The sequence below is a fragment of the Podarcis pityusensis genome, assembly GCF_964106645.2.
Source record: "Podarcis pityusensis genome assembly, chromosome: 13".
NCBI lineage: Eukaryota > Metazoa > Chordata > Lepidosauria > Squamata > Lacertidae > Podarcis > Podarcis pityusensis.
Genome location: NC_138038.1, coordinates 48890857 through 48917625, shown reverse-complemented (window position 1 = coordinate 48917625; position 26769 = coordinate 48890857). Strand labels below are relative to the sequence as shown.

The following is a 26769-nucleotide window of genomic DNA, read 5'->3' as shown; positions in this document are numbered from 1 at the left end:
TGAAGGATGGCACCCGAAGGAAAGTGTGTGCGTGCAGGAGAGGAAGCAATTGAGAGGGACTTGAGTGCAAACAGGAAAAAAAGACACGGCAATGCAGAAGTCAGCCTGCTCACATCCCTCCTCAAAAATTTCCTGTAAGCCCCACCTAAGGGAATTTCACTCAGCAGGGAACAATTGGAAGGCCAAAGGTCTAAGGCTGAGTCTAAGCAGAAGAAGATTTTATTTACAGTGGTATCTTGGTTTACGAACTTAATCCGTTCCGGAAGTCCTTTCTTAAACCACAGCATTCTTAAACCAAGGCGTGCTTTCCCATAGCAGCGGTGGACTCAATTTACAAATGGAACACACTCGACAAGAAGCGGAACGTTCTTATTCCAAAGCAAAGTTCACAAACCAAAACACCTACTTCCGGGTTTGCAGCGTTCTTAATCTAAGTTGCTCATAAACTAAGCTGATCTTAAACCAAGGTACCACTGCATTTTATTGTGTTTATATTGCAGCAAGAAAGGAATGATTACTGGCCACACCTGTTTGAATGCAACTGGGAAAACATGTGCCTGTGTAAGTAAGTAAAAGAGAGGTAAAATCTCTGGCCTGGGAACAGTTGGGATTCATGGATCTGTCAATTCCAGTTTTCTCGGTTTCTCATTTTTCCAACCTTAAATTCAGTTCTCCACTTCGTTGTAACAATTTGCAATTAAAGGGGGGGGGGAAATCGTCGTGAATATTTGTCACCATTCTTGTGCGAATTTCTGCTAACGAACATTTTTGTATGCGCTTTCATACATATGTATGTGTGATCATTGATGTTTCTAAGTGACATACATAAAAACAAGCCAGCTGGAACAGAAAAAGTCTCAGTAACGTGAAAAGTGTCCCTGTCTAATTTCAGGTGGGAAGGAGTTCCATAGGCTTGGGCTCCACTCTATGTACATTTTTGCAAAGCAATTTCCCCCTATAATGCATCTTGCATGATATTTTCACCAATATATGCATTTTGATGTACACTTCACCGTAATATGCACATTTTTGCAAAGCATTTCCCCTTTAATGTAATGTGTTTTTGCACATTAACTCCACTGGAGAACCGAATTGTAGCATACAGAGATGTGCAACTTGAAAACGAGTAATAAAAATACTTTGGGAGAAGAAGAGAGATGTGCGACTTTTGAAGGATGGCTGATTCGGTTAGCGCATTGTTTTAGAAAGCGCTGCTTTCTCCCTGATCCTTAATTAAAGGTTGGAAACTGCCCCCTTCTGATCAGTGAGGGCCTTCTAGATAGGCCTTTGGGGCAGATCTCCCCAAACATAAGGAGAAATAAGCAACATGTGTCTAGAGTTTGGTTACCATATTTTTTCCAATGAATCCGGGGAAACTTTTTTTTGGGGGGGGGGGGGGGGACTGAGTAGCAACAGGGAGTCAGTAGTGGGGATGGTGAGGCAAAAGACCATGGGCCCAAGCATACATGCATATTGTATAAAGGTGCAAAGCCCTTCTTTTGCCCGCTGTGAAACATAAATGCACAGTTTTTTAAAAACTGGGCAACAGCCGCCCGCCCGCGACTCCCCTGATCTGTCAAAACAAAGGGGGAAGGGGGCAGGAGATCACACAAGACACATCCTATGCGCACAATACACATCATATGGGGACTTCTGGCGAGGAAGAATGGCAGGCGCCAGAGCAGCGAGTAGCTCCTGAAGCCAGCCAGAGCCAACTGCGCTACCAGGCTGGCTCCGGGCTGCTGAGGCTGCCACTGCCACATTTCCGGGGGACAGATTTGCAAATATGGGGACATTCCGAGGACAGAATTTGTCCGGGGACAGATTTGCAAATCCGGGGACTGTCCCCGGGGACGTCTGGTAACCCTAGTCTAGAGCCCATCTGCCTACTCGCCACAAGACCACGAAGTTCAGAGTCTAAGATTACGGCATCAGTGCTTGTTGTCTTCGCAGAGAAGTCAACAAGTTCGTCTGGGCTTTGCATCAACAGCGTCTTATTTACAGCAGCCCTGGGGCTGTTGCAACGTGACCGCTTTGCTGTGTCCCCCCCCCCCCTTATCTCGCTTCTCAGATGATTTATTGTGGATCCTACCTAAACACAGCCAAGGGCTTTGGGATTGGCAGACAAGATGTCTTGCCTCAGGGCTGGGGCCGGGGCAAACCGAAAGCAGACAGGCTCTCCTATTGACACCAAGAAAGCAAGAGGCAGATCAAGGAGATGGAGCAACTTCGCAATGAGGAAAGGTTGCAACATTCGGGCCTTTTTAGTTTAGAGAAATGGCAAGTAAAGGGGGGCCATGATAAGTGCCTGAAATCATGCAGTGCGGAGAAAAGAGATAGAAAGTAGGAAGGGGGTATTGTTTTTTTTTATTATGTATTACGTATTTATTATGTATTTTGCATCTCATTTTGTCAGCTACGGCAACGGCTCGCCTCTCCAAAAGAGTATGGGAGAACGTGATGCAAACGTCCAGTACCAAGATGTTGAGCACGCCGATTTATGGAAGTGAGTCATGGGCAACATATAACCTGTTATAAGAATTCTGAGGTCTCAGAAATAGAATAAATATTCATAAATGCACACATATCTAAATATATGAACCATGTGTCTGGAGGAGCAATCCTGAAGCCATTTTGACTCTCCCAGTGACCTCAAATATTCCTCCGCAGTAAGGGAGGCAAATGGGGAAAGCCTTCCCATTGTCTTTTTGCTTGCAAATCCTGTCTTAAGGGCGTATTTGTGTACGAATAGGGTGAGCCTGTGACCTGGATTCAGGAACTAAACCATCACAAAAGAATGGCCAGGCTGCCCAGGTCATGCAATCAGTGACCATTATCAGGTATCCTGGTAGGCAGGATTTCTGCTGTAGACCGTCTCCATCTGTGATATATTATGATTGGGGGGGGGGGTCCTGGGCTATAGGGTGGGCAATTTCAAGAGTCTATATAGGGGCTTGTACACCATTGTTCAGGGTTTTCCTCCCTCCTGCGTGTGGTGAGTGGGGACCCTGTTACAACAGTTCCTTTAATAAAGATAAGGCTTATTAGCCGCTTTGCTTCTCAGTATATTCTGGTTGGCCTGTTATTTTCTCCTACCAATAGGGGACCTACTTAAGGACTCTATACGGGCTCTGGAAAACCCCATAAGGGAAAGGGAGCAGTTTTTCTTACAAGAAACAGTTAGAAGTGACATCTCAACACCTTCCACATGCGTTGCATCAGGAGAAATTGGGGTATTACAGGACAGGGCAGAATTTCTAACAAAGGTGTGCTCTCCCAAGCCTACATTCCCAGCATGTTTGCACTCCTGTCTCAGCGATCTCTATGCTGGCTTGGTGATGTCCACAGAATGCAAGATGGCAGGATCCCCAAGAATGTAGGAATCCCTTGCAAAGGACCACCGAGCCTAGAGACAGACATTCAGATCTTGTATCCATAGCAGTGACCAGAGGAAGAATGGCTTGCTGGGAGGAGCATAGAGAGAAGAAATGCCACGGTGCATCTGCAGCAGCACAATCGGATGCCTTCATCTGCCCCGGATGCAACAAAAGATGTCTCTCCCGCATCGGTCCCTACAGCAACAGCAGGAGCGGCAACCATCCAAAGGTGAGGCAGACAGGTGCCAACAACATTCTCCTTTTGTATTTCTCTGTTGCAAACCGCCCTGGGATGTTTGGATGAAGGGCCGTATACAGCGGTACCTCGGTTTTCGAACGGAGGCATTCGAAAACCGAGGTACCACTGTACAAATGTAATAAATAATATTAATAGTATTTTTTCTCCTTTCCCTAATGCTCATTGGCTATTCAAATGAAGGAAAGCTACTGCATATCAACCTAATCAAGTTGTGGTTCCTTTTTCTGGTTATTTGGCTATAGCTTTTGATAGAATACAGATAACTGAACAAACATTGTTGCATTACATTCTTCATGAAATTGTCTTTCCCCAGATATGTAATTTTACGGTATTACTCCAAAAAAAGTAGTGTTACAAGCCATCAAACCTCAGAAAGACACTTTTCCCAAAAGGTTTCCACAATTTTGACCACTAGTGTAGACCTGGCCTTCTGCATCTTACTGGAACGGGGGGAAACTGAGTGCAAACTGCAAATGGCAGAAATCCATTTATTGGTTAACGTTCCTGTTCCGCCTTTCTTCCACAAGGGAACTTGAGTCTACCTGGGAGCTACAGATGGTTTCCGTGTGTCTCCAGCCGCTGAATGGACGCAAATGTGGGCACCTTCAGACCACTCCTGTGACTTGTAGGGCGTCACAATCTATTTCAACGATAATTGCAAGAGTGTGTGTGTTTCTGTCTGTTGATGTGCCCAGCCAGACATGTTACAGGCATTCCAGTCTGTCAGGTATTTGTATTAATTACGGGCTTAATATCCAAGCTATGGCTGCTAAGAGGTTGCTGGAACTCTGTCATAAGGCACAGCTTGCCTGTGATTTCACAAACAGGGCCTCCCTTGCCTGCAAACGGCTAATCCCATTGATACAGACACTTGATTGTTCTCCAGCACACATTCCTATTTTTAAGTCAGCTGCCAGCAAAGCAAACTTTTAAGGAAAGGCACCCAGGAGGTTTTGTCCTGGTCGGCCAACCTAAAGCTGGTCTCTTGGCAGGGCAGGATTAAATTTGATCACAGTGACCTTCCTGATCTTAAGGTGGCTAACAAAGACAGAAGTGTTTTATTTATTTTAAGGTTTCAACAGATGCCCTCCACTGGCTTAGAAAGGGCAGATATTATAGCCCATATTATTTAGACCAAGGGTGGCCAACCAATTCCCACAGGCCATAACTACCAACTCAATTATTATTTTTTTAAAAACACAGTATTTGCCCCTCCAAAGATTCCCTGCTGAAATGCCATGGTACCAAAAGCTTTTTAAAATGTGTGTCTCAAGGCTTCCCACTATTTCCCCTATTTTTAAATTTAAAAATATATATTCTTAATTATTATTTTTTTAAAAAAGAATGACTCCAGAAAATTACCTCCTGGGAATCCACAAGGTTTTTTGTACAATCTCCCATGAAGTTGTCCATTATAAAATATCTACCCGATTTAAAACTTTACTATGAGGCAGCCTGTTTCACCTGGCTAAAAGATTGGTGCACGTTGCAGGATCCGGACCTCCTGGACCTGGAAGGTTTTGACAACCGTTGGGGATGGCACGCCTACCTGATATATGGAAAAGCGAAAATTCATTAAAAAAATTACCAACCATATAATAAGAAAATCACTCTTTGCTTTATGGGAAAAATATAAGGACCTGATGGAGCCTAAAGTCCCGTGGTGGACTTCTCCAATAGAAGCCGTAGCAGTAAAACGGAAAAATACTCAGGAAAGCTGGCCAACATATAAAACACTTCTAAAAAATGAAGATAACCAAATAAAATTAAAAAACTTTGAGGAAATAAGAGGACACATCTCAGACTGGTTCCAATACCATCAGTTATTTGAAAAATTTAAATCTGACAAACAAAAGGGGTTCTCAACAGAAATTTCCCGATTTGAATCTGATCTTGTAAATTCTAAAAGAAAAACTCTTTCCAAAACTTATCGACTCCTCCTTGACTGGACAGTCAAGGAGGAGGAGGTAACAGTGGCAATGGTGAGGTGGTCCCAGGATTTTGGCCATTCAATAACCATGGCCCAATGGGAAAATTTATCGAAGATCAATTGGAAATTCACAAATTGTTACACGATTAGAGAGAACTTTCAAAAAATGCAACATCGATGGTATCTAACACCATGGAAACTTTCAAAAATGTATAAAAAAGTGTCAAGTAATTGTTGGAGATGCGGTGAATCAGGAACATTCTACCATATGTGGTGGATATATAGGAAAATACAGGTATTCTGGGAGAGTATCCATGCAGAACTGCAAAAAATGCTAAAGATCTCTTTCAATAAAAAACCAGAGGCCTACCTCCTGGGAATAACAGATTTGGATATTCCACAAAAGAGGATGGGTATTTTTTTATATGCGACGGCGGCAGCAAGAGTTTTGATTGCAGCAAAATGGAAGAGTAATGAAATCCCCTCTATACAAGATTGGATCCAAAAGCTGACAGAATATGCCGAATTAGATGGTTTATCAGAAAAAATAAAGAATAAATCAAAACAGGAATTTGTTTCAAAATGGGAGGTTTTCAAAGATTATCTGAAAAATAAATATAGTAGTTTAAATTCTGTTGCAGCATTCGAGGAACTTCAGTAATAGTTGCAAGGTAGATATAAGAAATTAGATTTATTGAGAATAAGTTTAATTATGATAAAAGTGTGCATTGGCAAAAAGTAATATGAATTTGAAATATTGAATAGACGGGAGGTTGGGTCTTTAGTGTTAAGACCAATAGATGTTTTATTGTTTGCTAATAAAATTATGTGTCTATGGTTATTTTTGTAATTTGTGTGTAATTTGGTATTTGTGGTTTTTTTTCTTTTTTCTTGTTGTATAAATAAAAAACTTTATTTTTAAAAAAAATCTAGTGAATGCAATAATGAATGAGAAAAACATTTAAAATAGTGTAGAACAGATGATGAAGGCGGCTTTGAGAACTGCAGCTCCCATTATGCCCACTTATTTTTACATTTTTGGGCATAATCAATGCAATTCTTGGCCTGAAAAAGGTTCGCTGCTGCTGATTTAGACATTTGTGGTACAGGAAAAATAGAAGATCGTCTCCCAAAAGATCAATGCCCTATGTGGGAAGTGTCAATTTTTTTAAAAAAAATAAATGATCAAATATTCTCATCTGTTTTCTCCAAAACGTGATTTCTACTCAAACCAAAAGAGCCTTTAGCTGCCTGTGGGTGGGATGTTTTTTAACGCATTTCTTCCCCTGCTTGGTTTTATTGTATGTACAGTGGAACCTTGAGCTGCAGACGTAATCCGTCCCGAAGGCACGTCCGCAACTCGAAGCGTTCGCATCCAGAAGTGCAGTGTTTGCGCATGCACACGGCGTGATTTAGCGCTTCTGCATGTGCGGTGAAACCCGGAAGTAACCCGTTCTGGTAGTTCTGGGTTGCCGCAGAACATAATGCAAAAAGACGCGACATGAGGTATGACTGTATGTGGGATTGCTTGTAAGTCACTTTGGGTTGCCCTGGGAAAGGTAAAGCGACTGACGTATTGAATAATAGTAGTAATAATAATAATAATAATAAAGCAATCTTGCATTTCTGTTTGCAGGTAGGGAGAGGTTAGTGACAGATGAAAGAGGCCCTGACAATCAAAAAACAGGAGAGAAATACAGATGGCTCAACTCCTTTCAGGATAACCAACCATTTGCATTTGGTATACATGTTTATTCTGTTCCCCTACAGCTGACAGTCACACATAAGATTGAGAAAATTTGGAGGGGGGGGGAGGGAGGACCTGGCACAACCGTGAGGAATGTAAAAGTAGTCACTGCATAATGTTTTTGAGTGGGGGGAGGCACTACTCAGCCCGTTACGCCTGCCCAGCGGTCGCCGCCACCTCTTGGTAAAACCGGGAGGCCAGATCCGGCATGGCCTCCTCCAGCTGCCTGACGAATTCGTTCCGCTCGGCCTCCGACCAGCTGCGGAACCACTGGTCCCACAGCCTCATCTGGCACTCAAAGATGGAGGGGGGCTTCCCGGGTGCCACGCTGAGCCCTGCCAGCCCTTCCAGCAGGGGGAGCACCTTCCACGGCACGGCCTTGTCCACCAGGTCGCGGAGGAACTGCTCTCGTTGCGCCGGGGCCCAGCCCGACAGCCAGTGCAGGAGGCAGTGCATCTCTTGCGCGGTCACGTACGACAGGGGCAGCGGTTCGGACATCCTGCGGGGCAGGGGAAGAGCGGTGAAGAAACACAGGCAAGGGGAATTATACGGCCTTGGGAGAAGCGAAGGAGACTTCAGGAGACAGGGAGAGAGAAACAGGGCTTTGGGGAAGGGTGGGATTCAAACTCAAGAGTGGGAATAATAATAAGAATAATTTTTTTTTTATTTATATCCCGCCCTCACCAGCCGAAGCCAGGCTCAGAGCGTCTAACAACAATAAAAGCAACACAGCACTGTAAATTAAATCCATTTTAAAATCAATTCAAAATCAAATTAAATTAATGGCAACCATTGGGCTAGAGTTCTATGAGGATTACCAAAAGAGGGGGTCAGGCTGTGCCTTGGCCAAAGGCCTGGTGGAACAGCTCTGTCTTGCAGGCCCTGCGGAAAGATGTCAAGACCCGCAGGGCCCTAGTCTCTTGGGACAGAGCGTTCCATCAGATCGGGGCCACGGCCGAAGAAGCCCTGGCTCTGGTTGAGGCCAGCCTAGCCTCCCTGTGGCCCGGGACCTCCAAGATGTTTTTGTTTGAAGGCCGTAAGGTCCTCTGTGGGATATACCAGGAGAGGCGGTCCTGTAGGTACTGATAAGGCTACAGTATGAGGATCCTAGGCCTCGTAGCATAACTTTTGCCAAACCCAGTAATGTCAGTCCTTGATGTTTCCAGACAAGCAAAGTACCCTTAATAGCAAACTTGCAACATGGGTGTAGTGGTTCAGGGTCCGTGGGGGGGAGCGTTGAAGACCCTTTATACTATGTCTGCAGCCGGGCCCTGGCCTCCAGCGACTTAAGAGTCACCTCTCAGCATGAAAGAGGAGCCTTTTAGCCACCGAGGATTGGCTCCTACGGTCACACTGGAGAAAGTGCGGGCGAAGAAAACCATTCAGGAATCACTGAAGTGTTGAGTTGAAAGGGACCCAAACCCGTTGCAAAGCAGTTGTTCTGTATGCTCCAAATCTAAGCATTATGGGGCACATTTCCAAGAGAATTGTGTGCACGTTCTGTTACGTATAATGGAACTTCAGAGGAAACTTAGATGGTTCTGATATCTTAGAAGGGGCGTGTCTGTGACTGTGTCTCTCTTTTACTCTCCCTCTCCCTGATCCCGGTCTCTCCTCCTCCTCCTCACTCGATAGCAATTCTTCTCCTTTTTAGAAATACAGCAAAATGTGGTTCCCATCAAAGGAATGGACAAAAGATACCAGCCAAAACTATTATTTCCACTTCCACAGGAATAGTTGCCAAAATTCGTTCCCTGGAGGTGCCACGAATTGAACCTGGCGTTTTGCTCCACGTGTTCCACCTACGGCTATGAAAGCGACACAGCCTATACAAATGAGGGGACCAAGGCATGCCTTGAAGGCAGAGTTTTGGCAAATGGGTGTTGATGGTGCAATAGGAACTTACAGGAAATGGTGCTGCTCCAAGTGCCTGCATGTAACAATCACTTTAGAAGGCTGCAACACCACAGTGAGCTGTGCAAAACTGTGGCAGGCTCTCGTGAAGAGCAGCAGAAGTAAACAAGAGATGGAAAAGACCCTGCGAATGCTGGAGATGAAGAACTGCACAACACAAATGACCAACTGAAAGTGAGCAGAGTGAGAATTATGTCCTGGGATCCCATATGCTGGCAGCAGGGGAGGTTATGAAGGCTGCTTCTTCAAACTACCAGGGACCTTACAAGAGAAGATTTGAAACAGAATTCTGGAAGAAGATGGAGAGAGGAAGCTGAATATATGAGTGTCCAGTCAGAAATGCCCTGATGGTGCATGGGAATGAGGATAGGGGGTGGGCTAGGGATGTTTACATGTGAAACCTGGGTTCAAACTTTCTATCAGCTAAGGATGTAAAATGAGATTATTGTATATATTTTATTTCCCCTGATGGAAATCAAGGCAACTTTTAGGATCTGAGAAGAACTTGAATGTCGGATCAAACACAGGGTGACATTCTTATCGTTTATTAAGCAATGAAACTAGGATCCACAAATACCCTATGAATACACCGGCAGGAAACATCCCAGTAACTAATTTAAAATGTTGCAGCAAATAGCTGGCTAGTTTTTTTTACACCAGGGGGCATAATCTAAATCACCTCTTAGCTCCTGAGGGGAGGGGGGTGTCCGTTGTTGATCTGAGGACTCCCGCAATCGTCCACCCCACCCCACCTTCCGAAAACGGGAAACGTCTCAGAAAGATCAGCCCTAAGCATAGTTCTGATTTATGTGCAAATATAGCCCCGAGATTTCAGAAGGTGGCGGTGCAGAGGGAGGGTTAAGTTTCGTCCCTAACCCTCTCTCTCCCCCATTCAGTTGTGCAAATGCCACAACGGGAGGGGCTGCCATTGCAATTCCACGATTCCCTCCCCTCCTATAACATGACAGGCTGGGGGTGGGGGGGGTGACGCTCCCAAAGAAAGATCCCGGAAAGCCGGCGCCGAGTTCTCACCTGAGTCCGCTCCCTGCTCAACACGCGCCTCCTCCCGTCCCGACATCCAATGTCGCCGCTTCCATTTTTCACCTCGGGGAGGAGACTCGGGACGAGGGACGGAAAGAGCCGAGCGCGTCCGGAAACGCCCGAACTTCAGTCCAATGATTTGCGCGGGGAGGAGGAGGAAAGAACGATCGCCTTCCTCTCGGCGGAAATTGCCGAGGGGGTTTCGCGCGACACGGCCGGGGGTTCCGGCGATCGCCGGAAGTTACCGAGGACTTTGCCGGAACTTGCTTCCGGATTGGAGCGCTCTTCGGGAGACCCGGAAACACCCGAAATAGCCCGGAAAGAATCGCCGGGCGAGGGTAGCACCCGCGCAACTCCCCCCTTTGCCCTCCCTCCCTCCCCTCATTTGGGGTTCTGGATACTGAGCGGAAGTGGCCGGAAACGCACGACTGCGAACGAAGCGCGGGCGGAGATTCTCGAGAGAAGTCGAAGGCGGTGTCGGAGGTCGCCTCAGAGCGCCGAAGCCCCCTCCGGAAGTTTCCGAACGCCCCCGAAGCTCCGGGGAGGGCAGGCAGCGGCGCCACACAAGATGGCGGACGGGGAGGAGGTTACTCTGGACGGGAGGCCGCTCCAGGCGTTGAGGGTCGCCGACCTGAAGGCGGCTCTGGAGCAGCGCGGCCTGGCGAAGAGCGGGCAGAAGAGCGCGTTGATCAAGCGCCTCCGCGGGGTGAGAGAAAGGGCCCGGCGGAAGGGGGCCCTGGGGCCCGGGCCGCTCCGCGCATGCGCAGACCCAGACAGGCAGTTTTTTGGCCTCAGCGACGGGGCTCGTGGCCCCGGGGTGCAGATCGTTACTACGCATGTGCGGGGCAGTATCCCACTACTGCCACCAAGTGGCGGGGCGAGGTTGTGCGGGGCGCCACCGGTTGCACAAGTGGGGGGGGGAGGACGGTGCCCACACCACCAAAAGGAGAGGGCCCCCCACTTCTGACATCACTTTGGGGTCACCCAGCAGGAGGAGGGAGTGGAGGTTCTCCTTTAAAAAAATAGGGGGGGTAGATCTCGTGAAAGCTGTATCTCTTGTTACTAAATCAAAGCGGGATTGGGATCCAGTGTTGGAGGGAAAGTGGTAGGTTTTATAACCCATTAAATTACAACCATATCCCTTTTCAGTTTCACCTTTCACCCTTGCAAAATTATTTTTTGAGGGGGGATGTCCCCCTGGTTAATTCTCTGTGTTTTATACCTTCATTGAGCTTCCCTGGCAAATGTTACAGACGGTTAGGACGAGCCAGGTGAGCTTTGCAAGAGCTGAGCTGCTTGTGTTGGAGCTCTCCCAGTTGAAGACGCCTTGCATTTTTATTTTACGTAAAGTTTCTGCAAAATGTTAAAAGTGTGCAGAGGGTTTTGCGAGTATCTCCCTTGAGCATGTTGAGAACTTTGCACAAGGTCGGCTCCAAGTCTTTCAACTTCAGAACTGTGCCCCGCTGAAAGCAGGCATTTCTCTATTCTGTCAATGTACAACGGTGCAAAGGAGTTTTGTGTTTGGAATGTAATATAAGTAAATGGAAGCAGAATCTGTGAATGTATCAGAAGTATAGGGAGTCCAGAGTGAGGGATTGGGAACCTGTGCATTTTACCCTGTGTGGACTTTCATTCTTGATGCCATGGGGCAGGGAGTGAGCAATTGAAAAGGAAGACAAGTTGTGGTGCCCTGTCCTGGGCAAAAGTTCGTTATGCTCTGATTTGGGGGTCAAATGGATGTATGGGATAAATGGATATTGCTTGTTCTTCTGTCATGTTATTGGAACTGTTCCCAGACTGTATGTGTGTGCATGTGTGGCGTTATCCTTCCCCCCCTTCCTTGACTTAAATACTGTGATCATGATAGTAACACCTGCTGAGTTCATGGCAGAGGTAAGATTGGAACCCAGGGCTTTCCTGCTTCACTGTTGAATCTCTTGCGTTATACTAGCTGTCAGTCCTATAGGTGTCAGCGCTTTTCTGGCTGCTTACAGTTTTCCAATTTGTGAATAATCCCTGCTGTGCTTGGTGCACCTTTGTGGCACGTAAATTAATCAAAGCCTTTGGCGTGTAGCTGCAAATTTGGATTATAGAAGCATACGAAGAACCTAGCTGCTGGATCAGGGCACAGGCCCATTTAGTTTTAACGTCCTGTTCTCGCTAGTCTGGTGTCCTTTTCTCCAGCAGATGCCCAAGGGAAACCTGCAGGCAAGACCTGGACACAACAGCACTCTTCCTACTTGAGTCATACCGCCTCTTGACAGTGGAGCTAGACCATAGCCATATCCTTCATTATAAGGCAGTGTGATGTAACACATAGAATTGTAGAGTTGGAAGGGACCACATGGATCATATAGTCTAACCCTTTTGCCCAACATGGGGCTCAAACCCACGACCCAGAGATTAAGAGTCTCTTGCTTAAGAAATGGGCCCTCAAATGCAGGTTTGAGTTGAAAGTAGGTCCAGTGTCCGGAAGGGTTGAATACTATTGGTGTTGTACTAGAACTGGGAGACTTGGGTTCTAATTGCCATGCACCCGTGAAGCACATTTGGGGTCAGTATCTCAGCCTCACCTACCTCGCAGGGTTGTTGTGAGGTTAAAACAGGTGGCGTACAAGTTCCCTGAAGGAAGGGCAAGACAGAAATGTAACAGGCAACCTGGGGCTGTGTGTGGTGAGTCAGTTATGTGTTACATGAATCCTATTTGCACTTACTTCATTGCACATGCTTGATTCTTTCTGCGTTAATAGACTCTGTTTGGGCGGGAGTCAGATCTTAATTTGAGCTGCAACTTGTTAGGATTCGGGGCTGAAAGTACTGAGAGAGCCCACCATGGAACCTGCACGGTCCTCATAAAGAGTCACTCTTCCATCAGTGACTATAACTCAGAGAGGCTGCCAGGTGGGCTTGAGCCCCAGTAACTCTCTTTGTAAAAATTAGCCATTGGTGGAAGCACTGAATTAGGCAAGGCTTGCGCTACAGAATCGGTAACTTCTCTTGAGAATTACTTGTGCTTAGATACAATGCCGTTGCATTTTTTGAGTGTCAGTATGTTTCTGGCTGGCACTGTAAATTCCCCCATCTGTGTAAAGAACTTGCTTCCTCCTGTATTCTGCATGTTTTCTGTTGATTTGTTCTTCTGGCTGGAATAATTTGGCCCCCAAGAGATTTGCTCAATTGACCAAATGAAAGTATCTTTAAAGATAGTTTAAATTGTGACCAACAGGTTGTATGTGAAATTCAAAACATTAATTAGACGGCTGTCATTTGTTGAAGAATATATATATTTATTAGATGCACGTTTCCCTCAAGGAACTCAGTGTGGCATTCATGGTTATCCTGCCATTATATCTGCATTATATCTACCCTGTGAGGTAGGTTAAATTGAGGGTGTTTAATAGGCCCAGCATCACCTAATGAGCTTCATGGCTGAGTGGGGATTTCAGCCTAGATCTCCCTGGCCCTAGTCATGAGATCATACAATAGTAGAGTTAGAAGGGATCCTGAGGGTCATCTAGTCCAACCCCCTGCCAAGTCTCCAAACTCTACTCACTAGGCATTAGCTTTTGTTGCCGATTACTTCTTGTGCCCCTGTTTGAAGATGCCTGCAGTTAATAGGAAGTGTTCACTATAAGAAGCATTGCTTTTTTGCAGTTGGGTTTTGCAGGCGTAACATGACAGTGTACTGAAATTTTAAAAAGTAAACACCTTTACATTGGCATTCAGAGCCTCATGGTCAAATAATGAGCCAAGTAACAATTGACCAGTGCACCGATCCTACTTCTTGCCACTGTTTTAGTCTATGTTCCGAGTTTCAGGCAAGAGTGGAAATTTGTCCTTGTTTTCATCACTGAATGACATGGATACCTGATTTCAACTTTCTTATTCTAGTAGACCTCATTCTTTGTGTGCAGTAGGGGTTGTCCTTGCTTCTGATTAGGTAACTTTTTGGGGTGGGGGAAGATGGCCCTTTTGCATTTAGGTTGGCTGGGTTGGAATGGAGCCTCTTCCCAGGTGGAAGAGGCTACACTCTGGCTTTAAATCAAGTTTAGTTACCATTAGATCAACCCTAGTCGCTCCAGAGATTTTGGACTAAAACTCCCATCTACCACGGTTAGCACAGTCACGCTGGCCAAGGTGAATGGGAGATGGGGTCCAAAAAGTTGGAGGGCGCTGGGTTGGGGAAGACCACATTAATTGCTGGATTTATCTGAAAAGCACACAGAATATTAAATGAGCCTCAACGTCATGACTTTGGTTTTTCTTCTTTCAAAGTCAGTTATTATGACCTACCTGAATGGATTGTTGTGCAGATAGAGGATAAAATTTTGTATCGTCTTTTGCGAATGAAGAAGTGTGTTGCAAATGATTAGCTGTTGCAGAAACTTCCGTGATGCGTCTGGCAGGGTTCTGTGTGATGAGAGATGACTTGGGTGGTGTACATGTTTGGTGCTGTATGGATGTGCTGTTTCAGTGAGATGTTGACAAGTTAGTAGCTAAATATCTTACCCGTGAATCACATGTGAGCTTCCTCTGAAGATAACTGATGAAGGTTGGATGTGTAAAAAAGTCAACTGGAGTCTTAAGTTCCAGACTGGTGGCACGTGTGGTTTCAGACTTGGCATAATTGAACTGAAGAGTCCATTTCTGATCAAGCTGACATCTGTGGATTCAGCTGGATTGTACTAAAGCCTAGTGAGATTAATTACATTTCAGTAAGAGGCGCAAAAGAAGTGGTGCAAAATTATTAAGTAGTAATGACTTTGGATTCACCATTGTGTGTTGGAAAGGCATGCAGTGATTTGGAGGTGTCGTTGTGTTAGGACTTGGAGGACCTGGGCTTATTGGGGGGTATGAAGGAGAAGTTGTCCTTGGACAGGTCACAGGAGCTGGGATAGGTAGGGTGGTTTGGATTTCTTGAGTCAGGTTGCTGAGTGAGGGTTGGGGTGAGTTTAGGAAATGCAGGGTTGGGTTAAAGGCTAAATCCTCGCTGAGAAAGTGACAGACGAATGCTGGGTTTAACTCACGGAACTGAGAATGGATTGGATGGTTAGTTATTGGGTGTCTTGAGAAACTGGTGTAACTCTGGTTGTATCCTTTATGGCTTAGCATATGGAAGATGGTTCTTGATGGACTTTGGGATAGGGTGTTTTTTTAAAAAAAGAGAGATGGTGATTAGTATGTTTGGGGCATGGGCCAGCCTTGGGTGTCGTCAAAGTTCTGGGCAGTGTGAGATTATCTGACCTGATATCTCCCTTTTTTCATTTCAGGCCCTGATGCTTGAAAACCTCCAGAAGCACTCAACTCCTCACACCACCTTCCAACCCAATTCCCAGGTGAGAGATGCCTTGTGTGGTTGTGCTACATTGAACTGGCTGCAGGGAAGCAGCCCTTTCCCTTTACCTCTCCGCAGTTGGCCTTGAAAGTCCCGTGATAATTGTGTGTGCCCAGTTCCAGTCCTGCCCCCACAGCTGCAGCGTGAACTTAGGGGCTCCTCAGCTTTACTTCCCTGGAGTTTGTGCCTTCCCATTCTAACTTGCTAGATCCACCACAACTGCCTAAGGTTGGGGTCAAAACTCTTGCCCTCCTTGTAAGGCCCAGTTTCTCTATTGTGTCCTGTCAGATTGGCGAGGAGATGAGTCAAAACAGCTTCATCAAACAGTACCTGGAAAAGCAGCAGGAGTTGCTGAGGCAACGTCTGGAACGGGAAGCTCGGGAAGCTGCGGATTCAGAGAGTGAGTATAATGAGCCCCGTTCTCTCTCTCTCTCTTCTAATTCTCCACCCCAGTTGACTTGGGAGGCAGACTGCCTTTCAGAACCAAAGAATTAAGGCACATTCTTGTATTGCTGTTGTTGGCTTTTAATTCTGTAACCAAAGAGCCGGAACGGAGCCCACACTTCTGCCTAACGGGAACTCTTAAGTCTAATTGGTAGCCAGCATATCTTTTGCCTGCTGCGGATGTTTGGAATGAAACCAAAATGGATGTCTTGGAACGGTTTGTGTTCTGAGCAGTCGTATTGCCCACCCTGGAGCTCCTGTGGCATTTGGAAGCTTGTGCCGCTTTTGAAAATACTGATTCTGTTCATTCCCAGTTAGTGGCACTTTCCACAATATTTGTATTACACAAGAGTCTGTGGTCATTTTAGGTGGAAAAGAAAAATGGTACAAATGTTTCATCCTGTTCCATGAAAAAACGGAGGCTCTGACAATTCAAAACATACAAAGAGAAGTCTCTGAGGTTACAGACAGCTTCCTTCTTTTCTTTTCTTTTCTTTTCTTTCCTCCTCCTCCTTTATAAATTTATTTATACCCTGTCTTTTTACCTGACGGGACACAAGGCAGCTTACAGATGAAAACAAGAACCACTAAAATCATAGAAAAGGCAATTGTTAAAATACAGTGGTACCTCGGGTTACAGATGCTTCAGGTTACAGACTCCACTAACCCAGAAATAGTACCTCGGGTTAAGAACTTTGCTTCAGGATGAGAACAGAAATCGCGCGGTGGCGGCAGCGGGAGGCCCCATTAGCTAAAGTGGTGCTTCAGCTTAAGAACAGTTTCAGGTTAAGAACGGACCTCCAGAACGAATTAAGTTCTTAACCTGAGGTAAAGGTAAAGGTACCCCTGCCCGTACGGGCCAGTCTTGACAGACTCTAGGGTTGTGCACCCATCTCACTCAAGAGGCCGGGGGCCAGCGCTGTCCGCAGACACTTCCGGGTCACGTGGCCAGCATGACAAAGCCGCATCTGGCGAGCCAGCGCAGCACACGGAAACACCGTTTACCTTCCCGTCAGTAAGCGGTCCCTATTTATCTACTTGCACCCGGGGGTGCTTTCGAACTGCTAGGTTGGCAGGCGCTGGGACCGAGCAACGGGAGCGCACCCCGCCGCGGGGATTCGAACCGCCGACCTTTCGATCGGCAAGCCCTAGGCGCTGAGGCTTTTACCCACAGCGCCACCCACGTCCCAACCTGAGGTACCACTGTACAATTAAACGCTGATAGAATTAAAGCTATACAGTGGTACCTCTGGATACGAACGGGATGCGTTCCGGAGCCCTGTTCGCATACTGAAGTGAACGCAACCCACGTCTGTGCGGGTCGCGATTTGCCGCTTCCGCGCATGGCGTCATTTTGAGCGCAAGCGGCGAAACCCGGACGTGATGTGCTCCTTTACTTCTGGGTCGCCGCGGAGCGCAACCCGAAAAGGCTTAACCTGAAGCGACTTCAACCCGAGGTATGACTGTATAATCTAAAAAATCTGTTTAAAACATACCAATGATTGCAATGAAAACAGCATGATACAAGCAGTAAATTCCCAAAAGCCTGTTGGAAGAATAAAGTCTTCACCCGCCAGCAGGACAGCAAGGAAGGAACCTGACTAGCGTCTCTAGGGAGGGAGATCCAAAGTCTGGGAACCACCACTGAGAAGGCCCTCCTCAATCCCCACCAAGCATGCCTGTGAAAGTAGGGTGCTTCCTCCCTCCCTCTCTTTCTCTCTTCCTTCAGTTTATATGCCACCCTTCCCTCCCAAAGGAGCTCAGGGCAGCAAGCACATCAGTAATAAAAACATTTGAAAACACTTTTTAAAAATAGTTGAAAACATTGTCGCAGCCAGTGACTATCAGGAACAGTGTTTTTCAGTCATCAAATGCCTAGGTAAGCAGGGCTGTTCTCAAGTTCCTCCTGAAAGTTAATAATGATGGATCCAGGTGCAACTCACCTGGGAGGGATTGTAGGGGCCGAAATAGCTGATATTAAGGAAGGCGCTCTTTTAGTTATTGACAAAGCTTCAATTCTAACCCCAAAGAGTGACCAAAAAATTCAGAAAAATTGTGTTAAGTTCCAAATTAAGGAATTGGATAAGAACACTGAAAGATCGAGAAATATTTTGCCTGTGGAAAGAAAAATTGATAAGAGGATTGAAATGATGGGCAAAAAGGTGGAGGAAAGGATGCTGTTGTTTTTGCCTGCTGACTGTGCTGTTTTTATCCTTATGGGTGTCTCTTTTCGAAAGGCAGGTTATAAATTCCGTATAGAAAACAAGTAAATACGTAACTTGGAACACAAACTTTAATGACCTGGCAAGTTAAATGGGTCCTTGTGAAAAAGCCCCTAGTAAAAAAGCAAAGGGAATGTTAAAATGAAGTTGATGAGTTGGAAAACGTTTTGAGGAGAAACAACTTGATCTTGTGGAGTATTTCTGATGAAACAGAGGCCAAACAGCTGGTACTCTCCAGTAAATTATGGGTTCGTATTCTGCACATTTACTGAGGGACAAGATAGCATGGAAGTTTTATATCAGGTATCAGAATACTGTTGACAGACCACGACAGTCATTAATAAAACTTTCAAGATAACGATATAAAACCATCAAGTAGTTAAAATCGGAGGTGGTGATTAACAAAGGTCATGTTTAAGTCTTCCTTCCTCAGGGATGCTGCAAGAAGAAACATGTTGAAATGTGTGGTTGTGCGACAGGATAGGCATCCATAATTGGTGCGTTTCTCCCTCTAAATGAATTGCTTCTTCGTGCCCCATTAGGATACGCAGTGTATGTTTGTTTTTGAGAAGAAGGTCAGTTATTTATTGTCCGCTTTAAGAAATTTGGAAAGAACATTGGGGGGCAGTTTATTTATTTATTTAAAAAAAACCCTTTGTTGCTATAAAAACACAATCATCTTGTGAAGCTTAGGTGGGCATCCTATCTTGTTGAGCAGTGCAAAGAGCCCTTTTCGGCTGATGAGGTCAAAGGCCCTTGTCAGGTCTAGGAAGGCGATATAGAAAGGCGCCTCTTCTCTCGGCAATACTCCTGCAGCTGGAACAGTGAGAAAATCACATTGGCTGCTGACCTCTGAGTTCTAAAGCTGTATTGTGACATGGGATAGACTCTTGTCAGTGAATGACTGTAATCTGTTGAGAACCACACGGGCGAAGGTTTTCCCCACAATACTCCACAGGGAGATCAAAATATATCAATGCAGTTTACAGTAATGCCTATATACAGTGCTTTTTTTCTTTAAACAAATGTTTAGGGGTACTCTCGTTTTGACTCAAGAAAATCACCAATTTATAGTTCAAATTGGGGGAAATAAATACAGTAAATGGACAAAAGTACAAAGATTCACAAAATGTTTAGGGGTATGCGTACCCCTGCATCTCCTCAGAAAAAAGCACTGCCCATATATATATATTTAAATTAAAACCTGAGAATATCAGCTAACTGTTATAAAAGGATGTATTATTAATTGCCCGCATAAGCCTGGCAAAATAGCCAACTTTTCTTCTCTCTCTCTATATATATATTTATTTAATTTTCCAAACTTTGAAATTTACAAACCATCGTCAAACAACCAAAACAAAAAGAGAATTCCATAAATTCCCATGGACTTCCCTCCTCCCCTTTGTGGGTCCTTGTGTTAACTTTTTTCCTCCTGCATCTTCTCTACTAATACAATTCTATTAAATCTCCATTACAACCTTAGTCCAACGTTAACGACAAGTATCATTCCGATCCTACTACTAATTTTAATTATTTACAATGATTTTTAAGATAAATTATATATTTTCCCCATTTCTTACTAAAATGTTGGTCTTCCTGATTCCTAATTTTTCCGGTCATTTTTGCCGTTTCAGCATAGCCCATCAATTTAATCTGCCATTCTAAAATAGCCAAGTTTCCAGCAGGCATTTATAGGTTGAAACAGAAGGCACCTGCTGAATCCCTATTGGCAAAGCATTCCTCAGGGCTGGGCCAATGACACTATAGGCTCTTTTTCATGTTGATGTCACGTGAGCCTCACCAACTCTGGGGCAACCTAGGTTTGCCCATAACCCAGATTTTAGAATTAGGGGGATGAGTGCAGCAAACCTTGCCTTCACTCCCTCCCTCCTTCCTTTCTCCTCCTCCAAAATAGCCATGGGAAAATCAGAGCCTTCTGCTTCCATTTCAGACATTACATCGGAACCCTAAACCATGTTTTATCTTCACCATGGTTTGTTGACATAAGTCACTTTCTTAAATGCCGGGTTGTATCTAACTAGGTTCTACTCATGGTAGACCTACTGGAATTAGTGGACCTACATTAGCCATCTCCACGAATGTGAACTTCCTACATGGCTGACTTTGGATTCATTTGCAGTTTCAACAAACCACGGTCAAGATCAGCTTCGGCTTATCAGGTTTGGGTGACACAGCAAGGTGTGGTTGGTCTACAGTGGAAGTGATGCTTCCAAACTCCTCCCTGCAGCTTTGATTGATCGATTGATTGATTGATTGATTGATTGATTGAATTTATACCGTATTTTTTGCTCTATAAGACTCACTTTTTCCCTCCTAAAAAGTAAGGGGAAATGTGTGTGCGTCTTATGGAGCGAATGCAGGCTGCACAGCTATCCCAGAGGCCAGAAGAGCAAGAGTGATTGTTGCTTTCACTACGCAGCGCTCCCTCTTGCTGTTCTGGCTTCTGAGATTCAGAATATATTTTTTCTTGTTTTCCTCCTCCAAAAACTAGGTGCGTCTTGTGGTCTCGTGCGTCTTATAGAGCGAAAAATACGGTATACAGTGGTACCTCGGGTTAAGTACTTAATTCATTCCAGAGGTCCGTACTTAACGTGAAACTGTTCTTAACCTGAAGCACCACTTTAGCTAATGGGGCCTCCCGCTGCTGCCGCGCCGCCGGAGCACAATTTCTGTTCTCATCCTGAAGCAAAGTACTTAACCTGAAGCACTACTGGGTTAGCAGAGTCTGTAACCTGAAGCGCATGTAACCTGAAGCGTATGTAACCCGAGGTACCACTGTACCGCCCTATACCCAGAGGTCTCATACTTGGGGGAGGGGAACACGTGGACCCGAGATTCTCGGTTTCTCATTCTGATAATGCTGAACTGCTATTTAGCATCACATCTGAATCGACTCTGCAACTCCAGGTCAGTGGTGGGGGGGAATTTGGGCCCAGGTGCTAAACGTGGCCTGCTGTCCCTCTGCATTTGGCCCTGAGAATCCTCCCCAGGCCGTGTTCCTTGCTGACCTTGCTTCTCACTCTGAGCATTTTTGCCTGCCTGGAATGTGTCCTTGAGCCTCTCGCTTGTTTGGGTGGAGGATAGAGAGGTATGTGTGTGGAAGCTAAACTCCTGCGCAAAGAAAATTTTTTACACTCCTTGCTGCTCCAGCTTTTTGTCTCTGGTATGTTGTCCTCAAAAGGTTGCTCAGAAGGGAATGGGACCACCCCTGCTGTAGACAATTCTGCTTTAAAACCAGATGTAACCGTGTAAAAGGTCTGATGGAATGATTTTAAGCCAAATTTTCATAGCTCTGAAATACAGACATCTTAGTAGGCGGTCAGATCCAGACATGATGCAGCAAGATTGCATTAGTTAATTACGGAAATGGATGACAAATGGTATTTGGAAAACATGAACCGTTCGGAGCTGGTTACAATATTCTGATACCATTATTGAGAGTCTGGGTTGTTAAGGGCATGATAGATTTTACAGTACTTGTTCTGTAGGATCGGCTGCAATTTTGAAAAGTCTTAAGTAAAGAAAAAGGGGGGAAAGATGTACACTATGTTCCATGTTGTTTTCCTTGTTATAGCACAGCCATGCAACTGCAGGGTTAATGTGCTTTTGCCTCACCTCTCAATTGCTAAGAAACATACTCATGCAGTTGATTCCAGTGTGTGGATTTGAAAGTCTAGCTCAGGGGTATGCAAACTAAGGCCCGGGCCCGGACGGTCCAGGAATCAGCGTGTTTTTACATGAGTAGAATGTGTTCTTTTATTTAAAATGCATCTCTGGGTTATATGTGGGGCATAGGAATTCGTTCATCCCCCCCCCCCCAAAAAAAAATATAGTCCAGCCCCCCACAAGGTCTGAGGGACAGTGGACCGGCCCCCTGCTGAAAATGTTTGCTGACCCCTGGTCTAGCTTTTTAAAAGGTGCGTGTTCTTGACCCACTCAGAACGTGGCTCCCGTGTACCTGGCTTCCAGAGAAAAAGAGGGCAGGAGGAGGTGCCCCAGACAGACAGGCATTTGCAAACCTCTTGGCACTCATCCAGTTTCTCTGTTCGGAAGATGTGTTTGCACCCGCTTCTGCTGCAGAGGGATTTGGGTGACCAGGGGGACCAGGTGGTGGTGTTGCTCCCTCCAAACAGCTGGGCAACATTCCACACCTTGAGGCTTAAGGCGATGCCCTGTTAGATGCCCTGTCAGCACATCCGTTTCCTTCCATGCCCGCTGATCGTCAAGGTTGATCAAAGCTTTTGTTCAGAACGTGGATTATCAGTAACTATTGTTCCACTAGATGTACATAGATCAGAGGCGAGCCAGTGTAAGAGTGTTTACACACCTGCACACCCACCAGGGAGAAGAGCAACTTCTGGCTATGCCTCCAGCAAGATAAGAGATCAGCCACATTTGCTCTCACTTCAGCCAAAATGGAGAGGCATGGCAGAGGGGAATGTTTGCTCCTAGCTGTTTGTGTGTTTGTGTACACATACACATACACACTACTTGTGTATGTCATTGCTTGCTTGAGTATTATGAGAGGCTTCTGGTAGTACTCATGTTGACAGTAATCAGGAAGAAGACCCATGTCTTGGGGGGGGGGGCAGACTTATCTGCTTACCATGCAGAAGGTTCAGTCCCCAGTGAAATCTCTAGGTAGGGCTAGTCCGTGTACTATTATAATTATTTCTTCTACTGTTATTGGTAGTGTATCATCATCATTGTTCAATTTATTGCCCACCCTTCATCAGCAGATCTCTGGGCCGGTTATAGCAACTTAAAACTCAGCCATCACAACCAATTAGAATTCAATTTTTAAAACAGATAAAACCAGTGACTGTCACAGAAATAGGGTAGGTCATACTGAGATTGATGGACCAATGTTCTGAGATGTTACCAAGCAGCCTCCTCTGCTCCTAGGGTCAAAAATGAAGGTACTGGGGTGGGGTTGGAGCCCTTTTACATATATTGGGGGCGAATAGATTGGCAGCTGATCTGTTTGCTTTGTGAAGATGTAATTGAGCCGGATAAATGAAAGAAAGTCCTTCCTCACGCAGTGGAACTATGGAACCCCCCCCCCCCACAGGAGGCGGTGATGGCCTGAAGGGAAGAGGAAATCACAGCATGCCTCCAGCATGGCCATCCACTTGGATGGCTTCCTTTGCATCCGTTAGAATTTTAAATTTTATTCTGGGCTTCTTGCCCTGCCAGACAAATTTAGAAATATCTTTCTGCCACCTCTTGAAACAATCCATTTTGTCGACAATCTGCAAAGTTTGAAACAAAAACAACATTTGGTCAAATTTGAAGCTTTCACTGCTAGGCCGTATTGCTGCGATAAAAATGAATGTATTGCCTAGAATGTTGTGTGAGAAGCCATTTCTGGCCTGACCAGCTGACGGTTCTCCCCTTCCTTTGCTAGGCAAAAGCTGCATTGTGTCACGGGAGAGGGAAGAATCTGATGAAGAAGGGCCAAGAAGACCGGAGCAGCACCCGACCCGGGTCAGGCAGGTAAGTGGCCGTGATATGGGTTGAAGGGGTCACCGTGGGGAGGTGCGTGCGAGGCGTTTGCCCCAGGAGGGCCAGGTGCAAAGCTGCTGGAGGCATGCTGTGATTTCCTCTTCCCTTCAGGCCAGAGCTGTAAAGACCCCGGGAGCCGCCCATGCCCCAAGCAGCGAAGAGCGAGAGACACCTCTCAGGAGTCGGAGGGCAGTCCAGAGGGCTCCTGTGAAAGAGGAGGAGGAAGAGGAGGAGGAGGACGACGAAGAGGACGACGACGAGGATGACGAGGAGGAGGAAGAAGAAGCTGCCGCGTTGCCGGCCAAACAGACGCCAAAGGGGCAGGCTGAGCCCGGCACCCCAGCTCCCCTGGAGAAGGGCGCATGCCAGCCTTCCCTGCCCATTGCCCCACAGGCCCAGCCAAAAGAGGCCACGGCCCAAACCCCGGACGCCCCAGTTTGCGGAGCAGCCATGCCACTTCTCCCACCCTCAAAGGGCCTCGCAGAGGCTGAACCCGCAGCCCCAGAGTGCAGGGAAGAGCAGCCAGCAACTGTGACGCAGGAGGGGCCCCGGGAGGAAAAGAGGGGCCCTGAGATGCCAGGGCCTCCAGAAGAGGCAGAGCCCGTCGAGGCCGAAGCCCAGCTACCCGAAGCCTTAAAGGCGGAGGTGGCCAAAGAAGCAGGGCCTTGCCCAGAGGAAAGAGGGGCGACTGCCCCCCGCGAGGCACAAGGGGAGCAGGGGGTGGGCTTGCTGGGGTGGGGGGCCCCTGTGGTCCCTCTGCAGCCCCAGCAGGTGGTGGCAGAGGAGATCCAGAGAGATGAGGATCAGGAGGAAGCAGCCGAGGCCCTGAAGACTCTGGAGGAAGAGACAGCAGCTGCCGCCGCCGCCCTGGTCCAGGACTCCCCTTCCCCTCCGCAGCTGACAGAAGCACAACACGCCCAGCAGGATGACGGGGGCGAGGAGCCCCCTCCCCCTCTCTTGACCAAGGAGGCCCCCGGGCCCAGCCCTGCAGAAGACGAAGAGGCCCCCCCTCAGCTCTCTCAGCCATCTCCCCCCGCTCAGGAAGTCCCAGCCGCCGCTGCCAGCCCCGGCCCCCCAGAGGAACGGCCCGGCCCCCCGCCATCTCCCCTGCAGCGCCCGCGGGAAAGGCCCGCAGGCTCCAGCTCCTCCCGCTCTTCCTCCTCCGCGTCCAGCTCCTCCAGGTCCCGCTCTCGCGGCAGCTCGCAGCCTCGCTCCCGCGCCAGGAGGCCCCGCTCCGGCTCCTCTGAGTCGCCCGCCAGGAAGCGGCGGGCCTCGGGCTCCCCGTCCCGCTCTGGCTCCGAGCGGCACAGCAGCTCCTGCTCCAGGTCTCGCTCCAGGTCGCGGTCCCGGTCGCCTTCCAGCAGCGGTGGCAGCAGCAGAAAGGTGAGTGGCCGGTTTCTTCCTGAGTCACTTGAAGGCGGCGGCAAAAAAGCTGGGCTTCCCACACTGGATTATTGTGTCTCTTCAGGATCACAGATTCAGTCCTGGTTGGATAGTCCCATTGTGCAATTTTTCCAGAGAGTCAGAGTGGTTTCTTGAACACCTGCCGCCCCCTCTTCCTCTGCCTAGTACTTTCCCCTTTTCCTGTAGGATTTGCGTCTTACTTTATTGCCACTTCAACCTGTTGAGGGCACCTTTCCCAGCAGGAAGGATTTGAATCCAGCTGTCCTCCACCTCAGCCCAGGCTTTTTATCCATGGGGGCCACCAGGGTTTTCGTGTGTGGTTCCCCGCCCCCTCTTGTTGTTGTTGTTGTTGTTGTTGTTTTAATTCGGGAAATGAGAATCAATACATTTGGCAGGTGTTCCAAAGCACCTTGCAATTAGCCAGCCCCTTGGTCATCAGTGGTGTGTACAAGTGCCCTTTCTCTGTTATGGCGGCTTCCCCTAGGCCAGTGACCCCAGGTGTTGTTGGACTACAACTCCCATCCTACCCCCCAGCTCTGCCTTATGGGAGTTGTAGTTCAACAACACCTGGGCACCCCAAGTTGGAAGAACGCTGCTCACTTACCAGGCTACAAGCAGCGTTCCCATACTTGAGATTATCCGCTGTCTGCTGCTGCTGCTGCTGCTTAGCAGCCTTTGGGTTTCAAACAGTAGGTGAGGTTTCCAGAGCAGCAGGGCAATGTTTTTCTCCCCTGGAAACGTGCTCAATTCTGGTCCTTCCCTGACTTCTGGGCAACGAATGTGCTCCGACGGGGTGAAAAAGGCCCATGGCTAGCAGCTCAGCATTTGATCTCTGTGTCTAGATGCTGCCCCCTGCTTGAGTCACCAGAGCCTTGTTGGAAGCTGCTGTGAGACTGGGCATTTGGAGAGTGTCTGGCTCAAAGCAAGATGCTGCTTAAGAACAAACAGGCATTCCTAGCTCAGGGCAAGCTCATCCATGGGAGATCATGGGCGGAGCTTGGCCAACTAGAAGCTGCCAAGCTTCAGACGCCTACCACTTGCCTCTGGCCAAATTTTTCAGTCCCTGGTGTAAGGCAGAGCTTGCCTTGAACAACTTAAAAATATGCATTGTAAGTCTTGCTTGAAAACTGAATTTGCACCGGGCGTTTGAAACCCAGGGGGTGTGTGGAAGAGGGGTTTCTTTTTCTTCAAAAAAGAAAAGCAACAATCCTGTCTCAGTGCATTATTTGTTTTCTTGTCCATATTTAAGGATTCATAACTTCAGGTGCTAGGCTATTTTGTCTACACAACCATTCTCAATAGCTGTTAGCTATAAAGCATATTCAAGGGCGCTGAGAGCTATGAGCCTCTTGTGAGCACTGCGGTATTGATAGTCCTTTTATTCGGAGCGATCTAAAACTTGCTTTAAAAATCATTTGTGCTAGTAAAAAAATAAATAAACCCACCTTGCTGGCAAGCAGCTTTAAATATCAAATAAAATACATGTGCAAATGGCAAACATCTTAAGAGGTGTTCCCTCTTTAATGGGAGAGCCAGGGCTTTTCTGAAATTATACCGGCTGTGACACATT

General features: G+C 46.9%; 2 protein-coding genes and 1 long non-coding RNA gene across 5 annotated transcripts in view; 2 read left to right on the top strand and 1 right to left on the bottom strand.

Annotated features, from left to right (window-relative positions):
* The first annotated feature begins 1662 nt into the window (after window positions 1–1662).
* Window positions 1663–10248, top strand: LOC308461049. Of its 3 annotated transcripts, XR_013978781.1 has the most exons (6): window positions 1663–2244; window positions 2417–2506; window positions 3440–3606; window positions 6878–7072; window positions 7203–7307; window positions 8968–10248. It is a non-coding gene; the product is annotated as an uncharacterized lncRNA (long non-coding RNA). The 3 variants fall into 3 exon arrangements; XR_013978782.1 differs by lacking the exons at window positions 6878–7072; window positions 8968–10248 and having other exon boundaries at window positions 7203–7297; XR_013978783.1 differs by lacking the exons at window positions 6878–7072; window positions 7203–7307; window positions 8968–10248 and adding an exon at window positions 4164–6418.
* On the bottom strand, window positions 7298–10396 carry LOC308461047 (uncharacterized protein C14orf119 homolog). The gene is made up of 2 exons (XM_080977632.1): window positions 10260–10396; window positions 7298–7812 (listed from the first exon to the last, which is right to left on the bottom strand). The coding sequence occupies exon 2, from the start codon at window positions 7809–7811 to the stop codon at window positions 7464–7466; it is 348 nt and encodes a 115-aa protein (XP_080833758.1). The 5' UTR covers window position 7812; window positions 10260–10396; the 3' UTR covers window positions 7298–7463.
* Window positions 10397–10650: 254 nt separating this feature from the next.
* Window positions 10651–26769, top strand: part of ACIN1 (apoptotic chromatin condensation inducer 1) — a 34587-nt gene continuing 18468 nt past the window's right edge. The window contains exons 1-5 of the mRNA XM_080977631.1: window positions 10651–10974; window positions 15539–15604; window positions 15892–16003; window positions 23698–23786; window positions 23907–25178. Coding sequence (XP_080833757.1) covers window positions 10837–10974; window positions 15539–15604; window positions 15892–16003; window positions 23698–23786; window positions 23907–25178 — 1677 coding nt within the window. The 5' untranslated portion in view covers window positions 10651–10836. The remainder of the gene's footprint in view (window positions 10975–15538; window positions 15605–15891; window positions 16004–23697; window positions 23787–23906; window positions 25179–26769) is intronic.